The sequence below is a fragment of the Caretta caretta genome, chromosome 3, assembly GCF_965140235.1.
Source record: "Caretta caretta isolate rCarCar2 chromosome 3, rCarCar1.hap1, whole genome shotgun sequence".
In the NCBI taxonomy this organism is placed as follows: Eukaryota; Metazoa; Chordata; order Testudines; family Cheloniidae; genus Caretta; species Caretta caretta.
In genome coordinates this window covers 104,916,702-104,938,225 of record NC_134208.1, presented here as the reverse complement: position 1 = coordinate 104,938,225, position 21,524 = coordinate 104,916,702, and the positions used below count along the sequence as shown (strand labels likewise).

At 43.5% G+C, this 21,524-nt stretch overlaps 1 protein-coding gene across 5 annotated transcripts; it reads left to right on the top strand.

The window, feature by feature from the left end:
* The first annotated feature begins 1,841 nt into the window (after positions 1-1,841).
* On the top strand, positions 1,842-21,029 carry MTFR2 (mitochondrial fission regulator 2). Of its 5 annotated transcripts, none has more exons than XM_048844457.2 (9): positions 1,842-1,927; positions 2,957-3,106; positions 3,884-4,018; positions 4,529-4,633; positions 4,871-4,995; positions 10,721-10,941; positions 12,024-12,330; positions 16,819-16,999; positions 20,144-21,029. In XM_048844457.2, exons 2-9 carry the CDS (start codon positions 3,044-3,046, stop codon positions 20,240-20,242), a joined length of 1,236 nt encoding a protein of 411 aa, XP_048700414.1. In that variant the 5' UTR covers positions 1,842-1,927; positions 2,957-3,043; the 3' UTR covers positions 20,243-21,029. The 5 variants fall into 5 exon arrangements, with proteins under 5 accessions (XP_048700414.1, XP_048700415.1, XP_048700412.1 ...); XM_048844458.2 differs by lacking the exon at positions 1,842-1,927 and adding an exon at positions 2,106-2,511; XM_048844455.2 differs by lacking the exon at positions 1,842-1,927 and having other exon boundaries at positions 2,106-3,106.
* The last annotated feature ends 495 nt before the right edge of the window (positions 21,030-21,524 follow it).

Genomic DNA, 21,524 nt, shown 5'->3' with positions numbered 1-21,524 from the left:
GTACTGTGAAGCAGTTACCATAATCTAGATTTAGGAACTGAAAAATTTCATAAGAGTGTGATAGAGCATGACAAAAAAAATCAATACTCACCATTCTGGCTCTGTTTTTAATAAAGGAATATTCAAAGGGACTGGTCCACTTAGCCAGTGGTCCCCAATCTTTTGCTATTTGCAGAAGACTCTGGTGGGCACCGGACACCACAGTGCTGAAATGCAGGCATTTCTCTGGCGGCCGCACTCGGCGGCATTTTGGTGGCACGGTGTCCTGCGGGGGCACAAAAATGCCCCGGTGGACACCATGGTGCCCACCGGCACCGCATTGGGGACCACTGACTTAGCCTAAACTGGAAAGGGAGTCTGCATGGTAAAATGGGGGAAAACTGCAGTTCTTTTGTACAATGCATTTTACTCTGAGCAGATACCAATGAACAAAAACCTATTAAAGGCCATGCTTTTTAGCTGGGTAGGGCACAGTATCAATGGATCCATTTGGGACTGGAGCCTATGCTGGAATAGGTAGTAGCTGAGTCAGGGTGACCAGACAGCAAGTGTGAAAAATCAGAACAGGGGGTAGGGGAATAATAGGTGCCTATATAAAACAAAGCCCCAAATATCTGGATTGTAAAATCGGGACATCTGGTCATCTTAAACTGAGTAGGGGTTTTGGGGAGTCAGTCACTTTTGCAAGCTACTGTCTTGATTTTGCAAATGGATCTGCTCACAAAGAACCCTGCATCCAATTAACAGATCCAGTTGCTGAATCAGGATCATACATTGTACAATTGGCAACATGCCTTTAGAAAAGAAAAGTGTGGGTGTGGAATTGTATGAGATTTGGTAAACCAACTTCTTTCAATTTACTTCATAGAGCTAGACACACAAAGATTATTATTTCTGGAATTGTAGAGGACAGGAAGAAGGGATCCTACTCATTTCCCCCACCCTCACTAATATGAACTCAAAGGGACATCAGTTTGAAAGTTAGTTTTTAGAAATGAGATAAAAGTAGTTTCAGGTACTGCCCAACTCCAAACCCCTGCCTCACCCATCCTTTCTCCTAAGATTGGCTGTTTCCTAAGCCAATGATGTGATTGTATTTTTCTCTCCTGGGCTGCTGTATGAAGTGCTAACACGCCAGGAATCGGGGACTCTGACTATACAAAAGAAACACTGAACTTTTCTATACACGAAGTGCCAGGAAATGCACAAAGCCAACTGCAGAAGTGATGCATTTAAATGCCAGCTCCAGTAACGTGACTTGTCACTCTGGGAGGCAAAGGCATTCCGGACAGACAGGATTCCGTTCCCGCTCCCCTTTTAATACAGGTGGACTGAAAGTGGCTCACACACGCAGGTGCCAGGTTTCGATGAAGTGATCTGTATGTAGCTCACGAAAGCTTATACTCAAATACATTGGTTAGTCTCGAAGGTGCCACTAGTCCTCCTTTTCTTTTTGCGAATACAGACTAACAGGGCTGCTACTCTGAAACCTGTTCCTGACTTTGTCCTTGACAACTCCCCCTCCCCCCGCCTGGCCCACAGCCCCTAGCGCAACGCGGCACAGCACAGCGGGCAGCCGCTGCCGGACACCGTCCCGCGGCGAGCAGGGGCTGCCAGGGCAGGCTCGCTGAGCGCGGCGGAACCTGACACGTGGCAGCGGGGCGGACGCAGGAGCCGCTGCCCACCCCGAGGAAGAACGTATCGCGTTCGGCAGAGGCGGAAGAGCCCCCCAGCCCCTGCGAGCGGAACACCCCCCCCCGCTCCCCCGCCCCGCGCTTTCCTATTGGTTCAGCCGTCGAATCCTCGTTTTCCGCCACGCCCCTAGTCCGTGGTGGGTCGATTTGTGCGTCACGCCCCCATCCGCTCTACCCAATCGGCTTTGCGAGGCGCTAGTTTTGATTTGATTTCGCCGCGGTGCAGCGCCGGGGTGAGGAAGGGGCGGGGGCCCGGGAAGGACCCCTTGAGGCCCGGAGGAGCGCGAGAGGAGGGGAGGGGTCGCACACGTCGCGTCACGCGGCCACCGTCAAGGCCGCTCGCGGGGGGCGCGCGCTGTCACCGTTGAAGGGGCGGCGGCGGCGGCGGCGGCGCGGGGGGAAGGCGGGACGCGCGTTACGCTGGGTTGGGGGTTATTTAGGGTCCCTGGGTCAGAGCTGATGGGCCGGGCTGTCTGACGTGTCGGCCTTGCGCGCCTCGGCGGTCTTGCCGCTCTGGGGCGGGGCCGGGCTCGTTCGTGCAGGGGACCGTGGCCCCGCCCTCGGCCGCCCTGTTACCCCCGCTCGCAAGCCTCGGCTGGACGGCCTCGGCAACCCGCCCCAAGCCGGGCCGCAAGCCTTGCAGCCCGTTCCGACAGCCGGGCTAGTTCACCCCGCCTGGCATCGGCGGGCCTACAGCGCGACCTGACAGCCCGGGGGCGGAGGGCCTGGTCTGGCGGAGCTCTCGTGTTGCCAGTGGGGGATTTATTGGGGTACCTCATTCACAACGCTGCAAAACGCCCCCGGACAGAATAAAGGCGTGAGCGCTTCCTGTTCTTCGCTAGTAAACAAACAAGCGGGGAGGGGGGGGCTTTTATGAATTCAGCAGACGTAAGCACGTTTCACAGCACTTCTGAGTAGCTTTTCCAGGACCAATATTTCCCATTTCTTAAAACAAAAACAAAAAAAGTTGATAAATCGTTAGAAGAGAGACGTCCTCCAATTGCATCTAAAACAATGGGATGTTCTTTATTTTTCAAATATTGCTGATTTCAAAACAAGATCCAGGACTAAGATCAGTGGGTCTCCAGTGATGGCCGCGTATGTAGGGGTCTAGCATTTGATGTTCTGGCTTCTCAGCTGCCATGGGGCTTGAATCTGTTCTCACTGTGGTCAATGGCCATAGAAGTGAACCCTTAGTGTGTGGAGAAGTTTGAGCAGGAGTTTGTCTTTTGTCTTGAAGTGATGCTCTTTTCTATTTGCAGCTGTAGAAAGGGTAACTTGAACTTTTCTGGGATATATGTGAAACTAATGTTTATAACCAGCTTTTGAATTCTCGGACTGTTCTATAAATGGCTCTACTGCTGAATCTCATAAGGCAACTGCTAGAATACTTTGGTGTACCAGCTGATCAGGTAAACTGATATTACTAGTGATCTATTGGTTTGCTGCTCAAGTTCATGGTTGTATGGTAAGCATGAATGAGGGTAGGTGAGTGCGTGTGTTGTTTTAAGAGATTTCTGTCAGTGTGTGCAGGTGGTGAATGAAGGATGTGTGCTGCAGTAAAAGGGTTATATGTGCTTGGGGTTATTGCATCATTTATATACATACCAATAACCCTATGTGGACATTGCACTGTAGTGGTATAATTATTCTGGTAAACTTCCTTCGGTAGACAAGCTGAAAGGCCCATCTGATGATTTTACTTGTTACATTTTGCCTTCATCTATTAACTAGCATGTCAGACTTCCAAATAGTAATTAATTCAATGCTTCATAGACCCTGATCACAGGAGGTGCTGAGCACATACAGTTTTTATGGATTTCAGTAGAAATTATAGGGCCTCACCATCTGTGGATCAGGATCATAATCCTTAGAAAACCTAATGTGTCAGACTGTTATGCAACTCTTTTTGGTGTGTACTAGATTGAGAATGTCCAGCACTAATTGTAGCGCCACAAGTTTTAACCTCAAAGAACTTGCGTATGCTCAGCATTTCTCAGATCTATGTGCAAACTTAATGTGGTAGTAAAAAATGCCACCACTTGTTCTACACCACTGTTGCTACTGGTGGAACTGCACTAGTGCTAGACCAACTGTAGGAAAAGTACTAGTGTAGACAAGGTTACACTGACTAACCTTTGTTTTTGTTTAAAGGTCTTTGGTTTGACAGTAGCTTTTTCTTTTGGCAGTTCATAACAAGGTGGGAAGCTCATATAGACCATAGCAGCATTGGCCGTATGATTGAAACATGTCTTCCTTCAACCCCCTTCTCAAGAAGGCACTTTCTTCAGGTATATGCTGTCATAAGGAAATGTCAGGTGAAGGTGTCTTAAATCTTTTTTTATGATTTCCCCAACCATTTTTGCTCGCAGTGGTTTGTGTATCCAGATACAGGCTACATTGGCTCATTTGTTCTGGGTGGAGCCTTTGTTCTCCAACAGACCTTCTAGATACCCTCCTGTCTAGGAGGTGTAGTTAGTTTCATCCTCTATTGGTCTTCATGTAGAGTGTCCTGGCATATCTCCACATACATCACAGAAACTTGAAAACTACATCTGATGAAGTGAGCTGTAGCTCACGAAAGCTCATGCTCAAATAAATTGGTTAGTCTCTAAGGTGCCACAAGTACTCCTTTTCTTTTTGCGTCCTGGAAGAGAAATCCTCCTGAGGTCGTTTCTGAATCCTAGCTCCATTAGGATAGCAAACATTTTGTAGACCAATCTAAGTATGTAACTGTCAGGTCACATATGGTATGATCTCTTAATGATTTTGAAAAACATAAATTTTTGTATCATTGAGTTAAAAACCCAGATTTCTTTTGTTTATCTCTTTAGATTATATCAGCTTGGCAAAGTAAGGAATATGGATCTACCCGAAGCATTGTTCGTAGACTTGGGACAGTTCTTACTTTAGAACCTTGTCCAAGACCTCACTTTCAGGTGAGTGGATTATTGCTACTCTTAACATTTCATTATTTAAGCAAGAAGTCTCACGTTAAATTTAACAATGGCTTTCCTAATCTTTTTATCTTTCATGACTATGGTAATACTGCATCTTTTCTGTTCAATGTCTTTCACTTATCTAATACTGAGTCCCTCGTATTTGAGGAAGTTTTATTGTTAAACCGAAATTCTTTACTTTGCAGAGGCCTGACTTTTTTCTTGCTTTCTTTTTAGATGGTCCAAGACCTGAATTCTTTGGATTATGATGAACAAAGTACAACTCCAAGCTCTGTAGTTCCATCTCTTGGTGATATTTTAAGGGTGGTAAATGATGAGGGAGAAACTTTTGCTAGATTTAGGCAAGTAAAGGCTCTATTTTTATTTTGATAGGAATGACTCAGGTCCTGTAGCCTATGATACTGGCAATTGTCTAAACCTTTCTGGGCCCTAGCAAAATTGACACTTTAGAAGTTAGCTCTTCCTCTTGATTTTTTTTTTCCAGCAATTCTTGTCTATGCTTTAGCTAATATTATATAGCATACACATAGAGTGGAGGATTCCCACACTTTGAGCTCCTTCTTCCCTGTTGTTGTACAGTACCAGGAATGTTGCTGGCATTTGCACATGGTGCTTTCATTCACAAAGCGTTTGGGGGTGGGGTGAATGTTGGTGGAATCTAATCCTAACACTCTCCTCTAACCTCTTATTGTTGGGTAATAAACTCTATCCCCTTTTTGCAGATGAGAACATTGGGGCAGAAATATTAAAGGGTCCCTGTTATCTCAAAATCAGTTTTGTTAAATTGTTACCCACTGCTGTTACAAGTAAACCTCTAAGACAGAGGTGGGCAAACTATGTCCCGCGGGCCACATCCGGCTTGCAGGACCCTCCTGCCCAGCCCCTGGCCCAGGAGGGTGGCCCAGGAGGCTAGCCCCCGGCCCCTCCCCCGCAGCCTCAGCTCACTGTGCTTCATGGTAAGGGGGCAGGGAGTAGGGCGGGTTGGATAGAGAGCAGGGGAGTTCGGGGTGGTGGTTAGGAGGTGTGGGGGGGGTGGATAGGGGTCGGGGCAGTCAGAGGGTAGGGAACGGGGGTTGAATGGGGGCAGTCAGGAAGGAGATGGGAGGGGGTTGGATGGGGCGGTGTGGGGGCAGTCGGGCAGGGTTTCTGGGGGCAATCAGGGGACAGAGAGAAGGGGTGGTTGGATGGGGCAGGGGTCCCGGAAGGGCGGGGGCGGCTGTCAAGGGGCAAGAAACGTGGCGGGGGGGCAGGTGGGGGTATACAATTTTCAAAACCCGATGTGGCCCTCAGGCCAAAAAGTTTGCCTTTCCCTGCTCTAAGAATACCATAAATGAAAGAAAAGTTTTACGTATTTTAAAAGTTTGTTTGCCTTGGGTATAGGCTGTTTCACCATTTCTTCTTTCATTTAATTTTTTCTGCTTTCATGCAGTGCGAAGGGAGTATAATTAATAAAATAAGAAAATGTAATTTGTAAAACAACAACATATTGTTGCGGAACTTGGACAGGCATAGCACATGAAGTTATTTTTAACTTAAAAAAAATTAATAGACACAAAGTTGACTATGTATGTCCCTTTTAAATGACTTTTACCCAAAGTCACAGAGGAAGTGGATATTTCAGAGCTAGAGCTTGGTTGTTTATGCTGCTTAATGTGCTCAGACGACTAACCCACAGCTCAGTTAACATTTGGTATTTTTATTGGTTATTGCAAATCTAGTTTTTATATTGCATGGGTTTGTCGTCTTTTGATCTTGTCTGTTGGTGTGAAACTACAAGAAGAAGTAGGGAGATCAGAATTGGCTGGTACGTTTTTGCTTTTTTTGGGTTAGAAGGAATATTGCAATTCTAGTCTCTCTTCTTATCACAATACTTGTCTCTCTCAAGCTGTTAGTGATGTCACGTTGCTGCTTTACTACGAAAACTGAGAGAATTGCACTAAAATTCCATTGGCCATTATCTTGGCCATTATCTTTGAAAACTCGTGGCGAACGGGAGAAGTCCCAGATGACTGGAAAAAGGCTAATGTAGTGCCAATCTTTAAAAAAGGGAAGAAGGAGGATCCTGGGAACTACAGGCCAGTCAGCCTCACCTCAGTCCCCGGAAATATCATGGAGCAGGTCCTCAAGGAATCAATCCTGAAGCACTTACATGAGAGGAAAGTGATCAGGAACAGTCAGCATGGATTCACCAAGGGAAGGTCATGCCTGACTAATCTAATCGCCTTCTATGATGAGATTACTGGTTCTGTGGATGAAGGGAAAGCAGTGGATGTATTGTTTCTTGACTTTAGCAAAGCTTTTGACACGGTCTCCCACAGTATTCTTGTCAGCAAGTTAAAGAAGTATGGGCTGGATGAATGCACTATAAGGTGGGTAGAAAGTTGGCTAGATTGTCGGGCTCAACGGGTAGTGATCAATGGCTCCATGTCTAGTTGGCAGCCGGTGTCAAGTGGAGTGCCCCAGGGGTCGGTCCTGGGGCCGGTTTTGTTCAATATCTTCATAAATGATCTGGAGGATGGTGTGGATTGCACTCTCAGCAAATTTGCGGATGATACTAAACTGGGAGGAGTGGTAGATACGCTGGAGGGGAGGGATAGGATACAGAAGGACCTAGACAAATTGGAGGATTGGGCCAAAAGAAATCTGATGAGGTTCAATAAGGATAAGTGCAGGGTCCTGCACTTCGGACGGAAGAACCCAATGCACAGCTACAGACTAGGGACCGAATGGCTAGGCAGCAGTTCTGCGGAAAAGGACCTAGGGGTGACAGTGGACGAGAAGCTGGCTATGAGTCAGCAGTGTGCCCTTGTTGCCAAGAAGGCCAATGGCATTTTGGGATGTATAAGTAGGGGCATAGCGAGCAGATCAAGGGACGTGATCGTTCCCCTCTATTCGACATTGGTGAGGCCTCATCTGGAGTACTGTGTCTAGTTTTGGGCCCCACACTACAAGAATGATGTGGATAAATTGGAGAGAGTCCAGCGAAGGGCAACAAAAATGATTAGGGGTCTGGAACACATGACTTATGAGGAGAGGCTGAGAGAACTGGGATTGTTTAGTCTGCAGAAGAAAAGAATGAGGGGGGATTTGATAGCTGCTTTCAACTACCTGAGAGGTGGTTCCAGAGAGGATGGTTCTAGACTATTCTCAGTGGTAGAAGAGGACAGGACAAGGAGTAATGGTCTCAAGTTGCAGTGGGGGAGGTTTAGGTTGGATATTAGGAAAAACTTTTCCACTAGGAGGGTGGTGAAACACTGGAATGCGTTACCTAGGGAGGTGGTAGAATCTCCTTCCTTAGAAGTTTTTAAGGTCAGGCTTGACAAAGCCCTGGCTGGGATGATTTAATTGGGGATTGGTCCTGCTTTGAGCAGGGGGTTGGACTAGATAACCTCCTGAGGTCCCTTCCAACCCTGATATTCTATGATTCTATGATAAGTGTAGATCCTTGATGATGTTTCGTTGGAGAGGTTTTAGTTGGGGGTTGAAGGTGATGGCTAGTGGCGTTCTGTCATTTTCTTTGTTGGGCCTGTGCTGTAGTAGGTGACTTCTGGGTACTCTTCTGGCTCTGTCAGTCTGTTTCTTCACTTCAGTGGGTGGGTATTGTAGTTGTAAGAGTGCTTGATAGAGATCTTGTAGGTGTTTCTCTGTCTGAAGGGTTGGAGCAAATGCGGTTGTATCGTAGAGCTTGGCTGTAGACAATTGATCATGTGGTGTAGTCTGGGTGAAAGCTGGAGGCATGTAGGTAGGAATAGCGGTCAGTAGGTTTCCGGTATAGGGTGGTGTTTATGTGACCGTCGCTTATTAGCACCGTAGTGTCCAGGAAGTGGATCTCTTGTGTGGACTGGTCCAGGCTGAGGTTGATGGTGGGATGGAAATTGTTGAAATCATGGTGGAATTCCTCAAGGGCTTCTTTTCCATGGGTCCAGATGATGAAGATGTCATCAACGAAGCGCAAGTAGAGTAGAGGCATTAGGGGACGAGAGCTGAGGAAGCGTTGTTCTAAGTCAGCCATAAAAATGTTGGCATACTGTGGGGCCATGCGGGTACCCATAGCAGTGCCGCTGATCTGAAGGTATACGTTGTCCCCAACCATGAAGTAGTTATGGGTGAGGACAAAGTCACAAAGTTCAGCCACCAGGTTAGCCGTGACATTATCGGGGATACTGTTCCTGACGGCTTGTAGTCCATCTTTGTGTGGAATGTTGGTGTAGAGGGCTTCTACATCCATAGTGGCTAGGATGGTATTTTCAGGAAGATCACCGAAGAATTGTAGTTTCCTCAGGAAGTCAGTGGTGTCTCGAAGATAGCTGGGAGTGCTGGTAGCGTAGGGCCTGAGGATGGCGTCTACATAGCCAGACAATCCTGCTGCCAGGGTGCCAATGCCTGAGATGATGTGGCGTCCAGGATTTCCAGGTTTATGGATCTTGGGTAGCAAATAGAATACCCCAGGTCGGGGTTCCAGGGGTGCGTCTGTGTGGATTTGTTCTTGTGCTTTTTCAGGGAGTTTCTTGAGCAAATGCTATAGTTTCTTTTGGTAATCCTCAGTGGGATCAGAGGGTAATGGCTTGTAGAAAGTGGTGTTGGAGAGCTGCCTAGCAGCCTCTTGTTCATATTCCGACCTATTCATGATGACGACAGCACCTCCTTTGTCCGCCTTTTTGATTATGATGTCAGAGTTGTTTCTGAGGCTGTGGATGGCATTGTGTTCTGCACGGCTGAGGTTATGGGGCAAGTGATGCTGCTTTTCCACAATTTCAGCCCGTGCACATTGGCTGAAGACTGGGAGTGGATGGGTCATTACACAAAGTAAAACTATTTCCTCATGTTTATCCCCCCCTCTCCACCCCCCACTGTTCCTCAGACGTTCTTGTCAACTGCTGGAAATGGCCCACCTTGATTATCACTACAAAAGGTACCCCGCGCTCTCCTGCTTGTAATAGCTCACCTTAAGTGATCACTCTGGTTTCTGGTACTTCTCTATGTATATAAATCTCCCCACTGTATTTACCACTGAATGCATCCAATGAAGTGAGCTACAGCTCACTTCAGCTTATGTTCAAATAAATGTGTTCGTCTCTAAGGTGCCACAAGTACTCCTTTTCTTCCTGCACTTATAGTTTCCCCATTCTAATTACAAGATGAACTCCAGCTCTAGGTCCATGGAATACTTGAAGGGAGCATGCATTGTAATCCAAATTAACTTCTCCTTGTGGGGTAATCTGGAGAGCAAGAGGAAACTGTGGGTAGGCCCTGGTAGGGCAGGGAGACAGAAGACAAAATGTTACATGCCTGCCTAAAGCAAAATGATGAATCCCATGGTATCTTGTGAAAAATGCCAGATTCCTTGGCTGGAAAACCCCTTGGGCCCTGATTGAGATGAATGAAGCAGGTCACACTGTTTTAAGTTTTGTTTCAGGCTCTACTCAAGCAGGTGACACACTGTCAGTTGATACACGTTTAATGTTTTCTAGTTATCTGCCATAAGGGCTACAGTGTGCGTTAAGTATTCCCCCCAGTGCAGCTGTCTTGTCCCTGAACCCACATGCTGCTTCTGGGGCTAATAACACTCTTGGGAGTCCTCGTTGGGTGTGTCTCATCACCTTCTACACCCATTTCTCTTCCTTATTCATGCATCTAAATTTATAGCTGCCCTCTTCCTGATTGTATCTAGGCAGAAAGTGCTCTTTGTTACCTCTTTTTACAGCTCAATCATTTAGCATAACCATTGTGTAATGGTCAATCTCTGCTGCTGAGTAAATTGCCCAAGTATTCTAAAAAGTGCGTTTTCAAGGGGTTTTTCTTGATAACCTTTTAAAAAAAATTTAATACTTAAAAATGCAACATTTAGTGCTTATAAAACAATGTAATGCAAAATGTCTTGTGAAAGAGATGAAGTTCTGAAACATTAAAGCCTAATGTCATTGTCAATGGTGTTTCATAACTTCAATTTCTTGTGCCAGTAACTTAAAAAATGCATTTTTAATCTAATCCTTTCCCCTGTGGGGGGCATGAAACTGTTACTATTCAGTTGAAACTTTAAAAAGTTTTATATTTTAATTTTTTTAGGGCTGAATCAAGGGGAAAGGAAATAATTACAGTTGACCATGATGTATCTCCAGCTATAGTTTCCTTGCCAGCTGTTCTAAAAAGTAGAGCAGAAAAAGAAAATCTTGTGAATGAAGAAGCAATTAAAAAAATTTCTGCACTTGAAAATGAGTTAACTCTTCTTCGTGCCCAGATTGCTGCAATTGTTGCAGTGCAAGGATCAAGAAATAGCAATCAATCAGGTAAGCTTGTTTCTGTTTAAACTACAGTCTTTAAACTTTGAGCTTCCTTTGTTTTATGCCCGTACTTATCCCGTGATTAACTTTTTATCTAAATTTATGTGAATTAAGTGAAAAGTATTTTGAATGCAGGATTGTTTTTTCTTATATTTATAAATTAATTTTTTTTCACTCTCCTCACATTCCGGACAGTTCATCACCTTCAAGTTGGAGTTGATTTAAATCATCTGTTTTTCTGGTGAAGCCCACAATAGTGTGTATCATTCTGCACTGTCACATGAGAGAGTGCCTGGGCCACCAATTCGATAGCCTCACTCTTTATATTATAAGGGTGAGCAAGGAGCAATCCTATATTTAGCCTGCCTAACACACTGCATTATAAAAGATTCGTCTGATCTTTTTTGCTCTAACATCTGAATTGTTTGTAGCAAGTCTTTTATAATGTGTCGGGGCAAAGCCCTTGGGCTAGAGGGTTTTTCTTGGTCTTGTGGAATTCTGTATAGGTTTAGCTGAGTTATAAACTGTTAATTACCATTTCCCTTGTACTTAATAAAATTATAGGTATGCTGCCAAAATAATTGAACAAAACATTCTAAAAAGCTGGACCCATGTCTCAAGAGCAACACGCTCTGCATTGGGTATGCCTAGGAGCTACTGTATCAATGAGAATGGTGCGGGTGGAGGGAGAGACCGGTTGGGACTTGTTTGTATGCATTATGATATTGTTTTTAATTACATGGTCACACTTAGCTTTTCCCCAACAGGACCCCTGCCTCATTCAGTGCACAGGCTGGATGTACAAATGGACAGAATTAAGGTTGCATAGACATCTTAAATCTAGCATTTTCTAAGTCTTGATTGCTTGATTTTGAAACCTAAATAACTTTCGCTTAACCGTTCTTTTTATGTAATTATTTCTGGTAGCACCATGTTGTGCTAGGTGTTTGACATTTTAAGAAAAAACAGATTAGGATCTTGCAGTATAACTCAGACACCCTGGACTTGGCTTGATCTTCTCAAAATTTCACATATTAGTAACTCATTCTCTGAATTAAAAAAATACTGCTACTTATTTTCTTTGATAGGTTCAGATGTCTTGAATTCATTTGGCATTCCAAGTGGTTCTTTCCCAGTGCCAGCAATGACTTCTACTCCATTGTTCACCGCACCAGATCACTTCGTAATTCCTCCACCTCCCCCACTTCCCTCCATAGCACCATCTGGCTTTGATGCCAGTAATTCAGCAGTTGAACTTATTAAACAACGTCGTGCTGCAAGTAAGACCAGCTCAACAACTGTTGACAAAGGTGAACACCAGAAGACAAAGGATGTTCTTAGTATGATGGATGTTTTGAAGGATATAAACAAAATTCGACTGCGAACTATTGAGAAGTAAGTTGATTTAAATGACATATTTTTGGTTTACTCTTAAATACACAACACTACAGTATTTAGGGAGCAGCAGATAATGCTGGGGTGAAAACTTGTTTAATGGACAGGTGCTCCTGACAACTACCTGAGGTGATAGAATCGCAGGACTGAAAGGTTCCTCGAGAGGTCTTTCTAGTCCAGTTCCCTGCACTCAAGGCAGGGCTAAGCATTATCTGACTATCCCTGACAGGTATTTGTCTAACCTACTCTTAAAAATCTCCAATGACAGAGATTCCACAACCTCCCTAGGCAATTTCAGAGGAACAGCCGTGTTAGTCTGTATTCGCAAAAAGAAAAGGAGTACTTGTGGCACCTTAGAGACTAACCAATTTATTTGAGAATAAATTGGTTAGTCTCTAAGGTGCCACAAGTACTCCTTTTCTTCCTAGGCAATTTATTTTAGTGCTTAACTATCCTGACAGGAAGTTTTTCCTAATGTCCAATGTAAGCTGCCCTTGCTGCAATTTAATCCTATTGCTTCTTATCCTATCCTCAGAGATTAAGGAGAACAATTTTTCTCCCTCCTCCTTGTAACAACTTTTTATGTACTTGAAAACTGTTATCCTATTCCCTTTCTGCCTTCTTTTCTCCAGACTAACAAACCCATTTTTTTCCAATCTTGCCTCATAAGTAATTTTCTAGACCCTTAATCATTTTTGTTGCTCTTCTCTGGTTTCTCCAGTTTGTCCACATCTTTCCTGAAATGTGGTGCCCAGAACAGGACACACTACTCCAGTTGAGGCCTAATCAGCGAGGAGTAGAGTGAAAGAATTACTTTTCATCTTGCTTACAGCACTCCTGCTAATATATCCCGGAATAATGTTTGCTTTTTTTGCAACAGTGTTACATTGTTGACTCATATTTAGTTTGTGATCCATTCTGACCTCCAGATCCCTTTCTGCAGTACTCCTCCTTAGGCAGTCATTTCCCATTTTGTATATATGCAGCTGATTGTTCTTTTCTAAGTGGAGTACTTTGCATTTGTCCTTATTGAATTTTATCCTGTTTACTTCAGACCATTTCTCTAGTTTGTCCAGATCATTTTGAATTTTAATCTTATCCTCCAAAGCACTTGCATCCGCTCCCAGCTTTGTATTGTCTGCAAATTTTAAGTGTACTCTCTATGCCACTATCTAAATCATTGATGAAGATATTGAACAGAACCGGACCCAGAACCGATCCCTGTGGGACCCCACTTCATATACCCTTCCAGTTTGACTGTGAACCAGTGATTATTACTCACTGGGAACAGTTTTCCAACCAATTATGCACTCACCTTATAGTAGCTTCATCTAGGTTGTATTTCCCTAGTTTGAGAAGGTCATGCAAGACAGTATCAAAAGCCTTATTAAAGTCAAGGTATACCACATCTACTGCTTCTCCCCTATCCACAAGGCTTGTTAGGCAAGTAGTTTGTCATTTAACACTTTCCTAAGGGTACATCTACACAGCAAAACTCCCCTCCCCCCACATGGGCAGTGAGTCTCACACCTGGGGTCAACTGACTCAGACTTGCACTATGAGGCTAAAAATAGCAGTGTAGATGTTCCTGCTCAGGCTCTGAGACCCACCTGCCTTGCCGGTCTCAGGGACTTGGTTCCAGCCTGAGTGGGAATGTCCGCTCTATTTATAGCCCTTTAGCACAAGCCCCACGATCCTGCCCCAGTTGACCTGGGCTCTGACACACTGCTGCTGTTTAGGTTTTTTTGGTCATGTATATGTACCCTGAGAGATTTTGAGCAGGCAGTTTTTCCCTTAGAGTGCTGTACCTTCACTGCCTAGAGTACCAAGTGAAAATGCACTACATACAAAAGCAAAGCATTCTCTAATTTAAAACTGTAGTCTCCTGCATAGGTCAGTCAATCTTTTGTCTCCTGTTTGTTTGTTTTTTTTGATTGGGGCTATTTGGAGTTCACTTACAAAATCAGCTAAATGCGCAGGAAAACAGATCTGAACAAACAAACTTTTGAGTTCATTGTAAAAGGACAACTCCTTGGGGAAATATTGGAAAACTAACAGTACATCCAAAATACACTATTTCTAACTTTGAAGTCTTCAAAAATAAAAAATGCATGTGTATATTTTAACTGAAGATTTTACTGAACCTAGACCCAAGTCCTTTAGTTTGGTACAAATAATTTTTAATATTTACATGGTTTTGGTCAAAAAGCTAAACTTATGTGATTACAAAACCTATGATTATTAAATATTTGTGTGACTGATATCCTGTGTTCAGAGCCAAAGAGCTCTTTTAGATGTGATACACAGGAAACTAAATAAACACATTTACTGAACTGGAATAAAAATATACTCTAAGGAAGTAGGATAATGTCTGTTTAGAGATCACTGTTGAGGAAAACAATTTAGTGTATATATAAGAACAGAGGGTGAAATCCTGGCCCCAATTAAGTCAGTGAGTGTTATCAATTGGGCCAGGATTTCACCAAGCATATTGTGCACAATAACTGGCACAATTGTGGGCAGATTTTATAGTATAGCAGATTTTAATAAGGCTTTACGTGCCTTCAGTATGTGATTTCACCACATAAGTACTAGGGCCCAGATTCAAAAAGGTGCTTAGACTCCTATAGAGGCAGTTAGAAGCCTATGCCCAACATTTCACCACCGCGAACGTTCTCAAAACTACTGCTCAGTTGCTGCCTAACTCTGTAGGGCACCTAAATCCCTGAAGGACCTAAGTTTCTGTTGATAGGTGTGCTCAAACTGCCTAAGCTCTGACACTGCTCTGCATCAACTGAGCTTCTGAGAGCCCTCTTGCACACCGAACCCCAGTGGGATTCTCACATTAGGTGTCCATCTCCCTCCCCCCCCCCCGCCCGCCGCATTTATCTCACCTGGAGGGCCTGATCTGGTAGGTGTGCAATGAGCACACCTAACCCACACAAAAGGCAGCCAGGGGCAAGCAGGTCAGGAATTTTTGTGCCTGGCTGACTGATTCAGAATTCCCAGTGGTTCGGGTACTCACCTGGGATGTGACCGTACTGGGTTCAAGTCCCTGGTCCAAATCAGGCAGAGCGGGGATTTGAGCTTGGGTTTCCAGTATACAAGGTGATTTCCCTAACCACTGACCTTTTGGCTGTGTTGGGGGGTGGGGAGAATCTCTCTGATATTTCACAAGAAAGGGTTGACCTCATACAAGAGCCTAACTCCAAGAGAGGGTTCACGACTGAGAATCCCAAGCAGAGATTGGTGCCTGCCTTTGGCCAGTCACTCTGGCATGTGAGACCCAGATCAATGAGGGTTAGACTCCTAATTCCCTTTGTGCATCTGGGCCCAAAGCCCCATTACTTTCCTTCACATTTCACTCCTGACTAGCTTAGGCATCTCCCTGCTCAGCTTGCTGGCTTCTGAGAATCCCTTTCTTACTATCTAACTCTCGTATATAATGCATGGGGAGCCTGGTGCCTAACTTGAGGCTGTAAATTCCACTGGGTGGCAGGATGCCTAGAAGTTAGGCATGTCTAAAGTCCCTTTCTAGTTCCAAATGCTATAAATTAAACTTTCAGTTCCATTTGCAAACCTACAAACTATATCCACAATCTTTGAGCATGAACTTGTGGGCAGAGCTGAGGTACTCTGAAAAATCAGGGCTTACTTCTTCAGTGCTTTGGATTCATAAATAATGCATGACTGGCTTTCAAATAGATATTTTAATAGTATTTCTAACTTCGCATTTGGAAGTTCAGGTACACACTTGAGAACAAAACCAGCCACTGATGCATCTGTGCCAATTTAGCATCCTGGTTGTGGATATTTTGTTGAAGTGTCCTTGTTTGCAAATGGGATCTTGTGTGGTCAACTGGATGAACATGTATATTTGCAAGTTCAATTTTTTACTGAAGTCTTGCATCAGACCATATTACTTTATTATTGTAAAGTCTTTTGAGAATCTTTACAGCTTTTTGTTGATCTTTATGAGAACTCATGAAGATCCAGTGTTTTAACTGAAAACAAATAGGGACAGTAGAGTACTTTAGGAGCATTAAATTAACATTTTTTTCCCCAGATTAATAGATTCTAAGGCCAGAAGAGGTCATTGTGACGGACCGTATTTGATACGGCAGTATCTGGTAGTACAATGAGACCTCTTTTTAAAATTTATATTTTTATAGGCCTGCCACAATATTCTAATACCTAGAATAAGGAAATATCAGAGGTATTATGAACAACTTAAGTATTTGCTGTGACTGTAGGCAGGGGATTTTTCTTACTGTTGTCGCATTTACTTTTATTCTTGTTTGGTCATGGTGAGCCATTTCAGAATACAGTTAGCAATATTACTTGCTAAGTTATGTTTCTGTAAGCTGAATGGTATGTGAAGCTGGTCTGGGGTGTAGACTGTAGAGCATACTAGGATAATGTAGTTACTCTCCAGGACCAGCATTAAGTTTTCATGGACTGGACACAGTTTGTCTTTGCTCTTTGTAGGTCACCTGGTGGTACACCTCTTCCTAAGACAAGAAAAAGGCGGAGTTCACAGTGGGATCCAGCAGCTCTAATAGCTCAGGCTCTAAAACAGAAATTTGCACATCAAAATGGCAATGATTCATTGGACAAAGAAAACAGATCTTGTGACACCTCCCCATTTTCCAGTCCAGAAGCCCCTTTGGTAAGCTCTTATTTACTCTCTGACTCCCCAAAAAACCCAAACAAAAATCCCTCATCATACTTTCCATCACCTACACATGAGTATTAGGCTATTGGGGAATGTTGGTGGTCTTGAGACTCTGGAATCATGGAAAACCAGTGAGTGAGTGGCATGGCTTGTTGGTGGAATTAACTATCATGGAACACTGAAGAGAAGAGAGTGGAACTGTGAACTGATAGCGGCTTAGTTTGTTAAAATCTTAAAATTTGTGGAAAATGGGCAGAACATCTGATAATGTGACTAGAGGAAAGCTTGACTAGCTCTTATTTTTTCAGTCCTCGGTGTTGATTTCACAAGTGCCTGTTTTTTATTCTTAGTGTAAAACTGAAAACTGAAATCAATACTGTGAAAGCTGGTTGGTTACCAAACATGTAAATTTGTGACTCAACATACCTATCCTCAAAGGAAGTGGTAGAAATCAAGTGACTAACTTGACGGAAGTAATGAAAACAGAGTTCCTTTTAATCATAGAATATCAGGGTTGGAAGGGACCTCAGGAGGTCATCTAGTCTAACCCCCGACTATAAAGTTAAATATACTCATTGTCAAGTGGCAAGATAGAGAAGACTCATGTTCTGATAAAAAAATGCAATTAATCTTTTTCTGTGAGATCTTCGGACAGTTTTATTCAGTGGCACTGTTGCTCTTGAAGTAGAAGAGTAGATTACATCAGTCTGATCATGCAAGTGAGATGTTAACAATGGTATCATAATTGAACATAGCAGCAATGATGATTTGATTACTTCACAACTTTCCAGCATCTGCTTCGTTCAAGAGCAATTTCTGTTAATCTTTAACACTCCCCAAAAGGCAAAGATCACCTTCAAATTGTTTATGGCAAAGTCTAGAACTTGATAAGAAAGTTGTAGCTGCATTATGCTGTCAGAATTACCTTTTATCTAGCACAAAAGGAACACCTGATATAACCAACTGAAGTTCTTTGCCTTGAATGTACTCTTCTGGACTGATTTAAGTTTCTATGTATGCTGCTCGATCAGAGGTGGGCAAACTAGGGCCCGCGGGCCACATCCGGCCCGCAGGACCATCCTGCCCCGAGCTCCGGCCAGGGAGGCTAGCCCCCAGACCCTCCCCCACTGTCCCCTCTCCCCCGCAGCCTGAGCGCGCCGTGCTGCCAGCACTCTGGCCCGCCGCTCTTGCCGGGCAGCACAGCAGCGTGGCTGGGTCCAGCATGGTAAGGGGGTGGGGAGTGGGGGGTCCCAGGGTGGCAGTCAAGGGGCAGGGGGCTGTTGGATGGGTCAGGGGTTCGGGGGGGGGCAGTCGGGGAGTGGCGGGGGTTGGATGGGTCAGGGGTTCTGGGAGGGCAGTCGGGGCAAAGGGCGGTTGGATGGGGCATAGGTTTTGCGGGGGGCAGTTAGGGGATGGGGAATGGGGAGTTGGATAGGGTGTGCGAGCCCCAGGGGGCCTATCAAGGGTCGGGGCACCCCTGTACTAGATGCTCCAAAGTGAGAGAGAGAGAATACAAGAGCTAAAAGAATCAACACTTCTATTAGAACAAGATGATTGATCAAACATGAGAAATGACCTGATAATGACCACAAGCATGCATGTATTGAAAGTGGTCCTCATTAGCAATACTGATTTTTTTCATCTTTAAAAACCAAGAATGCAGAGAGATGTCTGACAAACCTATGTCATTTGCTCAAAAAATAAAAATATAGTGAAAAATTAGAGAATGTCTTGGGTATAATCATTCTTAACATCCTGGGCGGAGAGAGAGAGAGAGACACGTACACGCACACACAGGCCCCTCCATGCTGGGTAAAGGCTCTACAGTGGTGTAAAAAGTCATTATTCTCCTGCCACAGGAACTATGGAAGATGGCCATAAGCCTTACCATAGGACCCTTGGTAAGTACTGGCAATAGGAGCTGTGTTGTAGGTAGGAGGGTTGTGTTGTGATGCACAGATTCTGAGCAATATTTCTGCCCATAAAGCAGCCTGCAAAGGCTAACATAACTTAGCCAAGCCCATAGGGAACTGTGTGTTCTGTCACAGCCTGTCTAGCCACTGGAGTAGGTCAGGATTAGGAGGGCACAAAAGTGTTTTAAAGCGAGTGTAATTCCTCTACCACCTACTGCCCTCTTTCTCTTGGCCTGCAAATTCTGTGCAGTGCCTCTTAGAGGTGCATTACAGAATCTCACCTTTGATGTATTGGTGTTCAGCAACCTTATTTTAAATCTGATATTTTTCAAAATAACAACAGTTCCAAAGCATGTTGTGAAACATCAGAAATTCTGTTGCAGCCACCATCATATTCATGTTTGGTTGACTCAGTGAAGCTAAGAATTCTCAGGAAGACTGTCTTCTACCATAAAAGTGTGTGTTTGAAATTTGCACTGAACATGAGGAAAATTTAATATCAAAATAGTCTGCATTTTACACAACTGTACAGCTAAGTGTTAAATTTATAAAACACAATTGAACAAGATTAGAGATACAATGGTTGCAGTCTCAGTAAAAACGTAGGATAATAAAATAAACACTGGAACTACACAGACAAAATCTGCATTATATTTCTTAGATACTACAGATCCCTTCCATTAAGTAATCAACATGATTGATCCCAAATACAAAAGTCATAGAACTGGTTGATCCTAGAACAGGTTGTGTAAAATTGTTGGGAAAACTGTGAAAGTAAATTAATGGAAGACTGTTGAACTCAATTTGTCAACTTTTAAGACCTGTTGTCCAGCCAGGTTGTCCATCAACTGCTTGTGTGTGAGGGGGCACACATCTGCGTTGGTCCATTGCTGCTAAAAAGGCAAATAAGTTGTTGAGTTACAGAAGCAATAGTAGGGCTTTTTATTTAGACTAGGGACTTCAAGCTTTTTGATTTTAACAATGTGAATGTTCTTTTGTGTTTTGAGTAAATACTTACACATATGAAAGGGATTGTTCATGTACATTGTTTCAACTTCACAAAACATTTATGGGTTTCATTTTTCCCAGGCTGGGGAAAACTGCAACAGCCCTTCCAGCCTGCAGTATCTTTTTGCTGAAAATTTTATTCTTTCCCTGTTGAATATTCTTAGGCATTTTATAGAATTAAAGATTATTTGATTTTTTTTTTTTTTTTTTTTTTTAGGTTGGCCGTCCCATTTTGAAGCCAAACTCAAAGAACAACCTTATAAAAGCTGAGGAAGTAACACAGGTATCAACAGGGAAAGCAAGGGTACATATTTAACTGGTGGTGCCATGTGGAAAAACCCAACAACTTGCATGCTTATGAGCGGCAGGACTACTTCTGGAATAATTTCATAAAATGTGTACACTGGGATGTCCTACTCCCATGCCCCAGGAGCTATGGCTTATAAAACTACCTCTTTTGATTTGAGTGTTCCAACAGTCAAGCTTATCAGTGTGTTATCTGCTTATAAAAAGTACTTGATTGGCATTTATTACTTTGTAGCTGCAGACAAGAATGTCTGAAGCTAAGTTTTTAGATACTCTGAATGGGAAGCAGATTATATAAAAAAGACTGCATGTTTCTCAGTTTGGAGGCTGAAGTATACATGGGAGCGTGGAAACAAAATATTAATAGCTCAGGAAATTAAGTTTTAAGTCAAGCAGGTGTATAATATGTAATCAATATTAATAGTCCCTCACTGAGAGGGTAGTACGTCTCCCTGACCTTCATTATAGCTTCCTAAAGCAACTCACTATTCCATGTGCAAACAATCTCCTAACTTATTCTGGATCAACAGAGAAGGCCTGCTTACTATGTAGTGATGATACTTGCCTTGTTTTAATTAAGTCGGATATGAGCTGTGTGTTAACTACCTGCAATGAGAAAAATTTGTGTTCTGTGGCAAAAAAGGCTCTGGAGAGACTTCTGCTTGCACAAGCATAATCTGAATTCATTATGGAAATAAACGTTCATTGGCTATGGTGTCTTTCCCTTTTGCTTCCAGATTTTGGGTCAACATTTTGTTTTGTACATAGTTTATAAAATAAATTTCCCTTTTATGTCATTGATGGTGTTATCCTGTACATTATTTGCAAATTCATTGTTTTGGGTTGTTTTTTTTCCTTGTGTTGCCACAGTTTTTAAAAGATTTGGTCAACTTTATTAAATCAAGCATGCCCTCTAATAGACAACGAAAAGAGGAAAAGTAGATCTAAAATATAATCTCTCTCTCCTACCAGAATATTGGGGGAGGGAACCTTTTAGTCATAAATTCAATAAGGTATGCTTGAAATTTATAAAATGGGAGAGGTTCTTCAAGTTTTTTGTTTGCAGATATGCCAGTACCAGTCTTCAGTGCCCAAGTGGACTGAGTCCCACTTGAAGCGGGGTGAAGCACAGAAACTGCCTTACTAGCCTGTGTAGGGTGAGCAGACCTCTGGCTCATTGTTAGAAGAGGCAGGAGGCCCATAAATCTTACATTTCTTTGATCTTTCAATTTCTGAGGAAGAGGGTCAATGTTGTGAGTTGCCAATAGAGCAGAGATCAGATCTAGTCTGCC